The 14,220-nt window shown below is 37.3% G+C and overlaps 1 protein-coding gene and 1 long non-coding RNA gene across 2 annotated transcripts in view; one reads left to right on the forward strand and one right to left on the reverse strand.

Annotated features, from left to right (window-relative positions):
• THOC1 (THO complex 1) overlaps positions 1–13,075 on the reverse strand; it is a 57,908-nt gene extending 44,833 nt beyond the window's left edge. The window contains exons 1-7 of the mRNA XM_008575710.1: positions 12,926–13,075; positions 10,754–10,827; positions 10,601–10,661; positions 9,046–9,112; positions 5,012–5,130; positions 4,477–4,525; positions 3,972–4,067 (exon numbers count right to left, since the gene is read on the reverse strand). Coding sequence (XP_008573932.1) covers positions 3,972–4,067; positions 4,477–4,525; positions 5,012–5,130; positions 9,046–9,112; positions 10,601–10,661; positions 10,754–10,827; positions 12,926–12,979 — 520 coding nt within the window. The 5' untranslated portion in view covers positions 12,980–13,075. The remainder of the gene's footprint in view (positions 1–3,971; positions 4,068–4,476; positions 4,526–5,011; positions 5,131–9,045; positions 9,113–10,600; positions 10,662–10,753; positions 10,828–12,925) is intronic.
• Positions 13,076–14,220, forward strand: part of LOC103592852 — a 33,815-nt gene continuing 32,670 nt past the window's right edge. Inside the window, exon 1 of the long non-coding RNA XR_550692.1 lies at positions 13,076–13,374. This is a non-coding gene — a long non-coding RNA (uncharacterized LOC103592852). The remainder of the gene's footprint in view (positions 13,375–14,220) is intronic.

A 14,220-nucleotide genomic window follows, 5' to 3' on the forward strand; every position in this document is an offset into this window, starting at 1 on the left:
CGGGCGCAGCACCGAGGATTGCGATCCCGTTGCTGGTCCCGGTCCGGTACGGGCGCGACACTGAGGGTTGCGATCCGTTGCCGGACATGAAAAAAGACAAAAAGGAAAAAAAAAAATTAAAAAAAATAAATAAATAAAAATAAGCAGGTCTATTGGTGCTGAATTTGACTCAGGGATATCAGTAGGATCTCATGGTTTATACTGCTGTTCATTTAAAAATATACACACAGACAAAGAAATAAACACAGATGTGTATGTATACATGGGTTAGTATATACACATCTTTCCTAGTTTTGTCTGCTGAGAGGGCCTAGAAGCAGTGATACTCCAGTAGTAATGAGCATATCTAGGGCCTAGATCTTGGCTTTAACTACCATTCTTAAATAAAAGGAACTCTAGGCTCTTTGGAAAAGTGGGTGATTACAGGGCTGGGGCAGAGAAAATACAAGATGAGCCTGGACAATCTTCTCCTACCAGGAAAATCTGAAAGAGTTCCCAGTGATTAAAACAGCAACAATTTGAGCAACAAAGTAAATAATGAGACTATAGAATCACAACCCATAAAATAAATATCCATGAGTTCATCTAGAAATAAATGACTGAATTAATAAGTAAATGAGGGAGAAGAGACAACTCTTCCTTATAAAAGAATCCCAATTAATAAATGTAGAAAGAATGAGAGAGAGAGAAAATCACCACTAGGACACCCTAATAATAATCACTGCAGGCAAGATCCACTGATAAATACTAAAATTAGCAGGCAAAGGCTTAAGGACAAAAAGAGTATTTGCCTAGTCTCAAAATATCTCCTTCCCCTGCAAACATTTATTAATTACAAAGGGAAAAAGAGTAGCTTTACAGCAGAGAAATATGGGAGACACCACCTTAACCAAATGATCAAGGATAACATCGCCAGTAATAAAATATTATAAACATCATGTCCAAATGATGTCCTGAAAAGGGCAAATCACCTCTGTGGTCTTCTTCCCCAAAATCCATAACCTCAATTATGAAAAAACATTATACAAAATTAAATTGAAGGACATTCTACAAAATACTGGACCAGCATTCTTCAAAAGTATCAAGTTATGAAAGATAAGTAAAGACTGAGGAACAGTCACTGACTGGGGAGACTAAGGCAGATCCTGGAGTAGAAAAAGGAAAGCAGAGATAAAACCAGTAAAATCCAAATAATGTCTGTAGTTAATAGTGAATGCTGTACCAATGTTGATTTCTTAGTGATAACTATCCCACAGTTATATAAGATGATAACACTAGGTTAAGACTGTCCAGGTATTCTTTATACTATCTCAGCAACTCTTAAGTCTAAAATTTTCAAAAAAAGTTTGGGGGAAAAAAAAAAGCTAGGGTGCTAGATCAAGACATTAAACTAGTGAATGAACATGGCTAGCCACTCAGCTTTAACTACTTAAAATACCTCTGTTTATTCTCTATTATTCACTATAGTACATACTATAATTCTCATTAAGAGTTAAAAATTTCAGTCTTAGTGTACTAACTACAATTAATGGGTACATTATATACTAAAATGCCTATGGAAAGTCTTGGTCTTGGGAGATACCTGACTGAATGTTAAAGAGCTACTAAATGTTAAGGAAAAAAAAAAAAGAAAAACACTATAAGAAAACATCCCAAAATGCCAACCTAGTTTGTGTTAGAGTGGTAAGATTACAAAGTTTTTTCCCTTCATCTTCCAAATTTTATGAAATAATGTTGAATTACTTTTACAACCTTAAGGTTATATTATAACAGTAAAGTTGTATTAATTTTCATAAAAAGTTAAGTTAAAAATATAACATTAAAATATATATAATTTAAAGCTACTTTTAGTGATATACTGTTTGTCTTTCAACTAGTTAATGAAAGAAGTGCTTTCTTTATGTCTTGCCAATTTAAGAATACAGTATATTGAAAAAGAGGTCTAAAATGTTTCCAAAAAATAATGAGTTGGGGCTGGAAACAACCAGGAAAAACAAAAGAATCTAATAAACTGATAAATCCCACCCCAACCAGCTACAAGGCTAGGAACTTTTAGGGCTACAAACTCAGGTAGGGATGAACCAAACAGTAGACTATTACCAAGTCTTGTAGATAATTCAGGGAATCACAGGCCTTGAACTGGGTTGGATTAAGATAATCCTGTACTGGTAGTAGTCCCCCTTTAAAGGTTCCTGGAAGAAGCAATAAAAACTCCATCTTGAGAAAGGGACCTATGATAGGCCTCAAAATAATTCCCTCAAAATCTTCTCCAATATAACATCCAATGACACATAAAGAGACAAGACATCATGAGTGAGAAACAGTCTATACAGACAGTAGAAACAGACTCACAAAGACTTACTGTACTGGAATTATCAGATATAAAAAATAAAATAACAATGCTCACGATGTTTAAAAAAGCTAAAAAGCAAACTTAAAAATATAAGTAAGGAGTAAGAAATTAAAAAGTGACATAGACTTAAAAATGACCTTCTGGAAATGAAAACTAAAATACGATACAGTGAAAAATGCAATAACTAAAATTAAGAACTCATTTAGTAGAAGATTATTCTTAGCTGAAGAGAGTAGTAGTAAAGTAGAATATTGTCCTTAGGAAATGGTTCAGAATATGATAGAGACTAACAGATGAAAAATATAGAGGATACAATGACAAGGTATAATGGATGTTTAACTGAAGTTCCACAAAGAGAGAGGCATTCACAATACTTGAAGAGATAATACCTAAAATTTTTACAAACTGGATGAAAGACACTAATCCATAGATTCGAGATGCCCACAAATCCCAAGCAGGATGAATAAAAAGAAACCCATGCCTAGATACATAGTAGTAAAATAAAAAAACAAAGAAACAAACAAAAACCAAAGAGAAGAAAATCTTGAGAGCAGAAAAGAAAGTCTAGATAATCTTCAAAGAAGTTAGCCTGACATCTGACTTGCCTATAGAACAATGGAAGACAGAAGACCAAGTAAAGACCATCTTCTATGACATGAAATCCTATATCTAGAGCCAACCTAGAATCTTATATCTATTAAAATCATTCTTCGAGAATTAAAAAAAAATAGAATTTCAGGTAAAACACAGACCTATACCTAAAAAAAAGTCTAAAAGGGGAAAAGGTTCACAGATGGAAGGTCAGAAATACAAGAAGTGAAAAATCTGTATTAATCCTGCCTACATGAAATAAGTAGGAATAGGAAAGAAAAAATAACATAGACATAGAATGACAAAAAGCAAGCACATAAAAACCACTGCAAACACATATTATAGGTCTTACCACATTACACACTGTTGTAAGCTCTCCACATATTTTAATTCATTTAATCCTCACAACAACAGATGAAGTAGATGGCATATTAGCCCAATATTAAGGAAGGGAAAACTGAGGCAAAGAGATATTAAAATCTGGCATATCTGAACAGACTGGGGAAGGGGAAGGCTCTGAAGAACTGGCAATGTTCCATTTCTAGAGCAGGATAGTAATTATACAGTGTTTGCTTTATAATTATTAAATTATATACTTGATTTATGCACTTTTTTATATGATTGTTATGTTTCTCAATAAAAATCTGTAACAAAAAAGAAGAAATAAATAAAAGGAAGTAAGTATGGCTAAATAGTAGTAACTAAGGAAGAAAATGGAAACAAAAATAGGCATACATTATGAAATGAAATATAGACATGATGATTCATATCTATATATTTCAGTGTGATTCAACTGCATTAATAAGCTGTGAACTTAAAAAATCAATGACTTTGTTTCAGGATTACCTGTATTATACACTAGGACTGGTGTAACTATTTACAAGTAAAGGGAAATAAAATAACAATTCCCTATGATATATTTCAACTTTTTATAACCATTTTTCTCATTTATCATTATGACAGATTTTAATCCATTAAAACATAGAAAAGATTTTCCTGCAAAGAATGTAATATATAAAAAGCATACCTGATTTCTCAGATAGAGGGAAAAGCCTGGCCAAAAAGAGTTGAATTCGTCCACAGAAGACTGTATTCTGGGATTTAGATAATCTTCTTAGGAGATCTAACAAAATATGGAAATGAACATTACACAGAAAAAATCATTCTATGTTTATCGCAACCATACCTAAGTTTCTTACCAAGTCTGCCGAGAGTATTTTCCTAAAGCAGTAGTGCTCAAAATGGGGACAGAAACCATTGCCACATAAAAGTACTATAAATTACAAATAAATCAAGTTCAGCATGGACAAGAAAAACTTTATTAAATTTTTCTGACTTTCGTTAAGGTTACAGCCAAAACAGGAATAGTTTAATTTAAAGTGAATGATCAGTTTTTGAAAAATCAGATTGTTACTTAAAAATAAAGGTACTAATCTATCTATAAAATGTTACTACCAGTATTTAATTCAACCACCTGTTGTTCTGGCCACAGTTACATTTTAAAAACAATCAATTATCACTGAATTACTTACCATTGCACATACGTAGTAAATAATTTTTCCCAGCAGAATAGAACGTATTCTGAAATTAAGGCAGAATTATTTAATAGTATTTAATAGTAATAATAAAATTATTACTATTCTTCCCAAGCTTTGCACACCCTTCAATAATAAGTCACAGGGTGTAAATATTAAATAACACTAACATGCACTGAGAATCTATTACGTCACTTTCACTTTTTTTAAGCAAATAACATTTTCAATAAAATAAAAATGTTTTCAGATATATGATAGGAAAACATGATACTAAATAACTGTTTTAAACATGTGAAAGTGTGCATTTCAAGTTAATTTTTACTACTCAATCAAATTTTGCACTTCAAGTTTTTCTCCACACATGATTCTTATTTGGCTCTTTCAAGATAGCACAGTATATAATTCTTTCACAGGAACAATTTGACTTTTTGGCAATCAGCAAATTAGAAATATAAGCAAAAAAAAATCTACCCTCAGAACTATGGATCTATGGAAAGATAATGTTAACGGGAAAAGAAATTAAGGCACTTACTGATTTCCAAGTAGCAACATTTTTTTCCACAAAAGTGAATATTGTGTCACATTGATCCAGAGGAAGACAATCCAAAACATCTCCCAACAATACAAAAGGTGTAGATGCAGTACAAATACCTTCAAGAGGAGCACAAGCCAATTTAAAAGTTTTAAAAATTATAGAATAAAATAGCCTATGAAAAATAATTCTGAAGACTATCTTAAAAGGTATACTTTGTCACTCATAACAAGGCCTTAAAAGGACAAGAAATGGAATCAGCTTAAAAGTCCCCAAACAGGACATACTTAAGTAATTTCTGACATGTGCACTTAATAATAATGATGATGACATAATAATTCTTGATAACGTCTAGAGCATTTACTATATGTCAGGCACACTAAGTGCTTTACATATACTAACACATTTAATCCTCATAACCCTATGAGGTAGATCTTATCATTACCTTCATTTTATAAAAATGGGAAAACTGAGACACAGAGAGGTTAAATAACTCGCCCAAGATCACAGAGCCAGTAAGTGGTAGAGCTGGGATACGAACCCAGGCAGTCTGGCTCCACAGTCTGTTTTCTTCACCACTAAGCTATTCAAAAGAATATAATGCAGCCAATTAAAAACGATGGTTATGACGACTATAACAACTTGGAAAATGCTTATGATATGATGTTAAGTGAAAAGGGCAGGACTCACAACTGTATGTTTATCACGGTTACAATAATAAGATTAAAAAAAATACTAGAGAAACTAAAACCATATACCAAAATGAATGGTAGTTTTTAAAAGTAGAGGAATTGTAATTAGTATTTTCCCTTTTTCTCCTTTCTAAATGTTTTGTAATGTTGCAAACCTGTCTGTAATTCAAAAAGATTATTTTCAAAAAAGATAACAAAAAAGTTTGATACTGATTTCAACTATGACATAACATTTAAAATAACAGTGTTGTTTCAGGGGAAAGAATAGTAAAGTAGAAAGTTACTGTTTATCTCCAAATCAGCGTTACTAACAAACAGCAATAAATTAAAATTTTTTCTTAAGACCATTTACACTAGCTAAAAATACTTTTATGTCCCCACTCATTTTTCCTTCTATTTTAAGGTAATGGGTACTTACTAATACTCCTGGTTTAAGAAAAGTAGCCACTTAGGCATAGTATGGGGAGGTGGGGAATCAAGGGGCACTATAAAGCCAAAACATTGCATTAATATACTATGTCCGAAAACGGAAGTAATATTTCCAGCTCTACTCTCTGTTGGTAAGATCACATCTGGAATGCGATGTGAGGGATACTACCTAGAACGAGTGGGTGGCATAAGGCAGCAGATTTCAACTCAACACAAGGGAAACCTCAGCACTGTCAACAGGACTCGTGAGTTCCATCAGGGAGCATGATCCAGTAAGAGGCTGGATGACCACACGTTAGAGAGGCAAGCTAGGCCAGAGATGAGACTGGACCTCTAAAGTCCCCAACAACACTTAGATTCTGTGATACTATATGTCCTGTACATCCAAGAGATTTAAGACACATAACCCCTGCCCTCAGTTGCAAGATAGTCTGGCATAAATTAACTCACATTTAATAATTATAGAACTTAAGAAAATTAGCTAGATTCCATTGCCAAAGATTCTGAGTCGGAAGAAGTAAGCAAAGGCCTGGGAATCTCATTTAAAAATAGAGACTCACTGGTGTCTGATGAGCTGGCAGATATGGGAACCACTAGGTTACAGCATGCTCCCCCAAAACTTTCACAACCTGTGTCCCAGCTTCCACACCGATCTCTCTGCTTATTTTAACCTTGGCCACAGATACCCCTCCACCGTTTCCAAACACCACGCTATGTTCATTATTTCCGTAGTTTTGTTTACAATGTTTTTTTCTGCCTAAATAGTCTTCCTCCTCTTTATCACATGGCAAATTCTGACTCCACCTTTCGAAACATAGAGTAAATGTCAACTCATTTTAAAAACTCCCTGATATCTTTGAGCAGGCCACCTCACCGTTCATAAAGCTACCGTATCACTTAGCATATCCTAAATAATAACCTTTGCAATGTAAGAGTTCACTTCAAAAAGTTCATGGAAAAATAGAATTAAAAGATAATATGAATCTTTCCATGAACTTTTTGAGGTAACCTTTTAGACTATCAGCTTTTTACAGGTAGGCATTGCTATATGTTTTAACTAGTAAAGTGACACTACACAGAAGCTTGATAAATATCTGCCTATTTGAATTTAACAAAACATATTTATGGATAATTTGATAACATGTCACATATAAAATCATAATCTCAAAAAACTTTTCCTCTCAAACTAAAATAATGCATTTAAGCCTTTAACCTTTTAGACTATCAGCTTTTTACAGGTAGGCATTGCTATATGTTTTAACTAGTAAAGTGACACTACACAGAAGCTTGATAAATATCTGCCTATTTGAATTTAACAAAACATATTTATGGATAATTTGATAACATGTCACATATAAAATCATAATCTCAAAAAACTTTTCCTCTCAAACTAAAATAATGCATTTAAGCCTTTAATACAATTTAAGTACTAAATCCTCATCTTTCTCAATTAAAGCAAAAGTTCTAAGTATAGACTTCGAAGGTGTCCAGAGTCTCTATCTTTCCCGAACACCAGAGACTCTCCTCTGATCTTCCTCCCCACTGCTCTACCAAGGAGAAAAGAACCCCACGTTCAAAGTCTGCTGGATTTAAATTCCATACTCTAAGATTCTTCCAATGCCAAGTTTATAACTTTGTAAAACTTCATATGTTAAAACATCGACAGCCTTACAAGAGTAACATATCGAGTTAATTGATGAACTAAGGACACACTGCAAACTTTTTGACAGAAACTAGGCAGGGAACTGCACTGTGGAACTCATTTAAGTATGCTTAATGAATGAATGAATGATTAAGCAGCTCTTATAAAAGTTTAACATGTGAAGGCAGAATTTATAAGCTTAAGTTCACAAAATTGCTTGCTGCTATACTGGGAAACCACTTTTACTTTGTGTGTCCCAGTTTTTGTAGGAACAAGTATCAAAATAATACATTATGTATACAATGCTTTATAGATTAAAAGGCAGTTTCCACATATATTATCTGTATTAATCAAATGAATATTTTAACCAAATTGGTAAAAGAATGGTGAATTATTTTTTCATTTCTTTTTTCTGCAAATATTTAATGAGCTCCTCCTACACAGTTAGGCACCGTGTACTTACTATGTGCCTTGCTGACTTAAAGTCTCTTCAAACTATTGCATACTGCCACTGCACCATTTTAACAGTCTCCTGCCTTAATTTCCTGCCAGCAGTCTCTCCCAATCCAATTATTCTTCTACTGCTGCTCTTTAGCAGAGCATACGCAGCTCTTCACAAATGACCCTAACCTACCTTGTTTCTTTCCTCCCCATTCTCATTATCTTTTCATCCTCCTGCTCCACACAGTTCTCAACCCATGCTGAACTTGGCCTTGTGCAGCTATACCCTTCTTTGTTTCTGTCTGACAAACTCATCATCCCTCATGTCCCAGCTCTCATGTTATAGCTTCCCCTCTAAAACCTTTCCTGATTCCTTTAGGCTCCAAAGTTCAGAGTCACTTGCACTTTATTCCCTTCAACCACACTTCGTTCCCACTTCAACCACAGTACTTACACCATAGTAAGACATTCACATACCTGTGTTCTCCATTAGCCACTAGCTCCTTACAAGTGGGGAACATGTTTTAGTCACCATTCATTCTCCAAGTCCTAGCTCAGTACCAGGCACACAGTAGATGCTCAATAAATATTTACTGAATGAGCGAAACAACTGGACAAAGAAAGTGCCAAAATGTGTGTTGTATAATAGAGATGAGAAATAAATGTCAATTAATTTGATTGGGACAACTTTTTGGCAAAGGTGGGAGTCAGGCAGAACTTGAAGAATGAACACAGTTAGATAGGTGGAGAGGTGTGGGGAAAAAGGAAATTTTAAACAAAGCATGTCATGTCCAAGATTACTTTAAAAATGAGAACAAAACTTTACTTACCTTCAGTTACTCCCCCAATAGCAAGAGAAATAATAGCTAAAACGTTTTCACATGATGAATGATTTATCTACCAACAGAGGAGAAAACAATTTAATTTAGAGCAAGAGTTCAGACTAATTTGATAACAATAAAAACATGTCCTCTGACATTAAATTGATTATCACAAACAAGGAATAAAAATATTTCTTATAGATCAAATTATTTTCTAAGATGAAAATACAAAAAATGAACAGTAATATATAGAATCAATAACTGTAGAAGTATGAGGGTACTTCAAAAAGTTCATGGAAAGATTCATATTACCTTTTAATTCTACTTTTCTGTGAACTTTTTTTTCCTTTTTTTGTCTTTTTTCGTGACCGGTAACGGGATCGCAACCCTCGGTGTCCCGCCCGCACTGCGCTCAACCAGTGAGCAGGCCGGTCTCTACATGGGATCCGAACCCTCAGTGGGAGCGCCGCTGCGCTCCCAAGCGCCACACTCTACTGAGTGCGCCACTGGGCCGGCCCTCTGTGAACTTTTTGATATACTCTCCTATGTCAAGTAAGTAATAAGCAGGTAACTTACTCAAAATCCAGTGGTCTCAGGAAAATGGCTACATCAGCATGATTAAGGCTATAAGCAACCAAGCACAGAAGTGCTGAGACCATAACTTAATCAATGGCACAGGGCCAGGGGAATTAATATACAGGTGCATCAATATGTTATGACGGAAGGGAGGTACTGCTTAGGTTCTATAAAATCATAATAACCAGCATTTATTGAGTGTTCAGTAATGTGTTGTTTTGTACAACACTGAAAGAACAGTATTTCTGCTCTTACAAATCAAAGTGAAGCTCAGAAAAGCAAAGTAACCTGCCCAATGCCTCATAATGGAAATATGACTAAGTCCGAAGAAAAGGAAAGAAGTGGTTTTGATCCAGAATTGTCTGAGAAAAAGGGATACTGTATTATGGCTATTGGAAGAGAATCTAGCTTTTGCAGACTCAACTTTTGCTTCTCCAAGAATAAATGATTGAAGCTTTTCCTTTCATTCAGCTGCTGCACTAATAGTAAATAAATTCAGATTTTTCAGTTAGATTAAATTTTTCTACTGAGATTGGAGAGGGCTTAGTTATTTATGTGTGCTTACTGATGAGGAGGATGTCACAGGAAAATGATGGTTTGGGGACCCAGCTCCTAAGCTGAACATCCTTGGACTAGAACTTTCATGCCACTATGAGACATGTCACGGTTTATACAGTAAGGTGAGAGAGCCTACCTTCAACCTCTCATTCTTGCTCATTATGACCTCATCTCAACTTTTCTTATCTCACTTGAAGAGGACTCTCTTCATTTACTAAACCCTTAAATTGCACCTGTGCTATCAAAATCCTTAATTACGATATAACTCCTATATCATCTATCATCAAGCCAGCTTTCATAATGCAGGGAGCTCACTTAAAAATAATCATGCTTAAATATCCATTCTAAGAATAAAAGCAATTTGTAAATATCATGGTTTATTAATTTGTCAGAAAAATTTTAACAATGAATAAGGGAAAAACATACTTACAATTTCTTCTTCTAGAACACCTCTGAAAGCTTGGTCAAGGGTGCACTTTTTTTCATTTTCACTATTAAAAACAAAAGACACCCTCATTTTTTAAACAGCTCAGGGTAAGTATAAAGATTCAGGAAAGTGTTTTACATGTAATCAACGCCTTACCTGCCGGGCAACTGGCTGAAGGTACTCAACAATGGCTTGATATTTTTGTTATTCAAGGCCTCTCTGGTAGACTTCTAGAGAAATAAAAATGGCAAATAATTGGAAAGACTTTCTTACTTACTGAAAAACACATAATTCATCAATAGTATGTCTTTCTATCTAAAAAACATTTATACCTGTGAAAAATTACCTATCAGTCACTCTTAGAAATACTTATTCCACAAAAAAAAAAGGAAAAAAAAAAAAAAAAAAAATACTTATTCCAAATGCCATTTAATAATACAGATCTTCAATACTTTAAATCTGGCAAGTGCTTCCTAGCCAGACTTTTTCTAAGTTTTGCCTCCTACTATTTCTTTAAATATCACAGTCATGAGAGTATTCTCCTTAAAAAACAAACAAACAAACAAACAAACAAACTCCAAGTTGCTCCTTATTTACATGTTTTGGTTTTGAAGTTTCATAGCTCCTTCAAGGTCTTTGATGTTATCCCACTCAATCTATCCAACCTTATTTCCCCGCTGCTCCCTAACAAATACCCTCTGCTAAAGTCTAGCCATTTTTCATCATTTTCTACCAAGCTCATTCTAGCGTATTTACACATTCCTGTTGTTCTTTCCACCTGCTCATCCAAATTTTATCCATTCTTCCAGACCCATCTCAAGTCCTACCTCCTCTAGTACCTTGCTCAGTGCAGTCCCTGACACACTGAATAAATACCTGCTGATTATCTTAAAGTAGTCATAATTTAAGGACAGAAATACTGCAAAGTCATTCATTCTGTAAAAATTCACATATATCTTATTACCTCACAGGAGTTAGATATACACTGGGAATGTTCGTTCCTGGCTCTGCCACTAATAGGCCGCATAATTTTGGGTCATTCTTTGAGGGTTGTTGTAGATACTACCAGCAACAGCAGTGGCATCACCTGGGAACCTGTTAGAAATGCAGAATCTCAGACCCCATTCCACACTTATTGAACCAGAATCTGCATTTAACAAGATCTCCAGGTAATCCCACGCACACTGAAGCTTGAGAAGCACTGGACTAGATGATCTTCAATTAAATGATCCCTTTCAGGTCTAATATGATCTTGAATAGTCTTAAGTCACTCTTAGCAGAATTTCAAAACACCAGGGATTGCAGCAAAAATGCACACAAAGAAAATGATTCTGGTGGCATAAACAAAATACAATCTGTTAACAAACAAACCTCACACTGTATGAAAAAAAATCTGCGCACAAGAAAACTACTGACTACCAACAGTCAATTTTCTTTCAGAATGTTTATTCTGGCATCACTATAACTAACTAAACACAGTTAAATATCTGAGTAGTTAAATCATGCCTTGAAATATGGTGGAAATGCTAGAGATGAACACAATCAAATAACTTAGAACACCATTCTTCGTACATATGCTGCTGTGATGGGCAACACAAAAAGAACAGTAGGTCTGAAAAGTTGGTTTGAAGTCAGGAAACCCAGTGAAAAGTCACTTAACTCTTTCTGGTTTCTATCTCACGTACCAGGGATAATAAGAGTTAGCCTACTTCTCACTGTTACTCTAATGTGTAAAGCGTTTCCCAAATGCTCAACATCCTTTCCGCCTTGGGCAAGAATAAAATGGCATCTGGTAATCCTTCCCAGGTAATCTGTTTGCCTTTTGCCGCTTAGTATCTCTTTATCGATCTCTTAGGGGTGAGATACGGAGGGTTAAAGGGGGGTGAACAAGCGGCTGGGACAAGTACCTGACAACTTAGGAGGCAGGGCGGGAGCCAGGGTCTCTGGGCTAAAACCACTCCCGCCGTCCCCCTTCAGCAGCTCCGCTTCCAGTTCTGGAAGCGCCTGCCCCTCTAAGCGAGCTGAGGATCTAGACCCGACCGAAGGTAGTCTGCAGATGAGCTCTCCACGCCGGGCGCAAAGGCGCCCAGAACGTGGGGTCCGGCAACCCGCCGGCGGGTGTGCGGAGGCGAACAGCAGAGGATGCACGGGGGAGACAGGTGGTGCGCCTTTCCCTACTTCCCGGCACCCGACGGGGCCGGCGGCGGACCGCCGCGCCGTACACACCTCTGTCTCACTTTACCGCGGGGCAAAATTCAAGTAATTTCAGGGAGAGGAGGGCAAAGAATAGCGCCGCATCAGGCCCGCACCCTCCCGCCTCTAGCTCACCGTAAACCGCGTACGCGCTTCGGGCAAACTGAAAAGCGGCGGCGTCGGAGACATCTTCTCGGCTGCGCGTGCCCGCCACCGCGCTGCGGCGCCCGCCGATGACGTCAAGCCGGGAGCAACGAGACTGCAGGCTCCGAGCGTGGCTAGAGCGGCCCGTGAGGGCAGGGGCTGGTGAGCCCACCTCTGGAGATTCCGTGGTGGCTGGGTTCGGGGCGCGTTGGAAGCCTGAGTCAGCCACACAATGGCTAGCCGGGGTCTTGGGTAACGCGTGCGGTGAGGGGACTTGGGCGACCTCGCCCTAAGCTCTGCGCTCCTGGAAGGGGAAATGGCCAAACGCGCTCTTGCGTCCTGGTGCTTTTCCTGGTTTGGGGAAGGCGGGTGAATGGCGGATGGTTGCGGCTCAGATGGGCCGCGCAGGATGGTAACCGCTGCCCAGGAATCCAAGGCAGGTGGGTTATCTGGGAAAGCTCCAGGCTGGGGAAGTGTTGGCGGTGAGAAGCTTGAGATTCGGAGTGGTGACGGGCTCTGGATTTGAGTGTAGGCCCTGCGGCTGGCGGGCCCTGTAGCTCATGAGCACTGTTCCTTTGAAGTAGAAATGCAGGGCGGTTGCAGAGCTCGAATGAAATAATAACCAGAAGCGTGGGCTGTAAAGCAATACAGTATAATGTTATTAAATTCTTTACCCTGGAATCAGTTAAAGGTTGCTGGCACATGCACGTCTCTGCTGAAAGAGAAAGGCCTAGGAGAAATCCTGTACTCGGTGCCGATTGGAAAATGAGGGGCGCTGCGTCCAGGGTAGAGGCATCCCCTGCAAAACCACGTCTCCTCGGCAGTTTCCTCCCTTGCCGTCTTTGCCAGGAGAGGCTTGGCCAATGAGAAGCCGAAGGGCAGCAACTCTCGCTTAGTTAGGCTGTGAAGCGAGAAGCATTGACCCAGACGCCGGGGAATTCCCTAGCAGCTGCTATTCCCTTACACGTGTACCTGAATGAAGAAAACTAGGCGCGTTGTAACTTGTTCCCTTCATTGACATCCATTAAGAATGCAGGAAGCTAAGGAAAAGATAACTTTGCAGAGTCTCAACCCTAAGTGGGAATTGTGAACGATGATGACTTCTTGGAGTGTTGCTGTCTTTTTCAGAATCAATCAACAGAATCATTCAGGTTTGACTGTAGGAATTAAATTTTCAAATTGGCAAAATAAAAATGATTTAATTCAGAAGTATACGTTGTTAATCTGATGGTAACTGATGTAATAGGATTATCATTATATTACAGATGATTATTAACCATCTGGAA

Source organism: Galeopterus variegatus, unplaced genomic scaffold, assembly GCF_000696425.1.
Source record: "Galeopterus variegatus unplaced genomic scaffold, G_variegatus-3.0.2 Scaffold1225, whole genome shotgun sequence".
Lineage (NCBI taxonomy): Eukaryota > Metazoa > Chordata > Mammalia > Dermoptera > Cynocephalidae > Galeopterus > Galeopterus variegatus.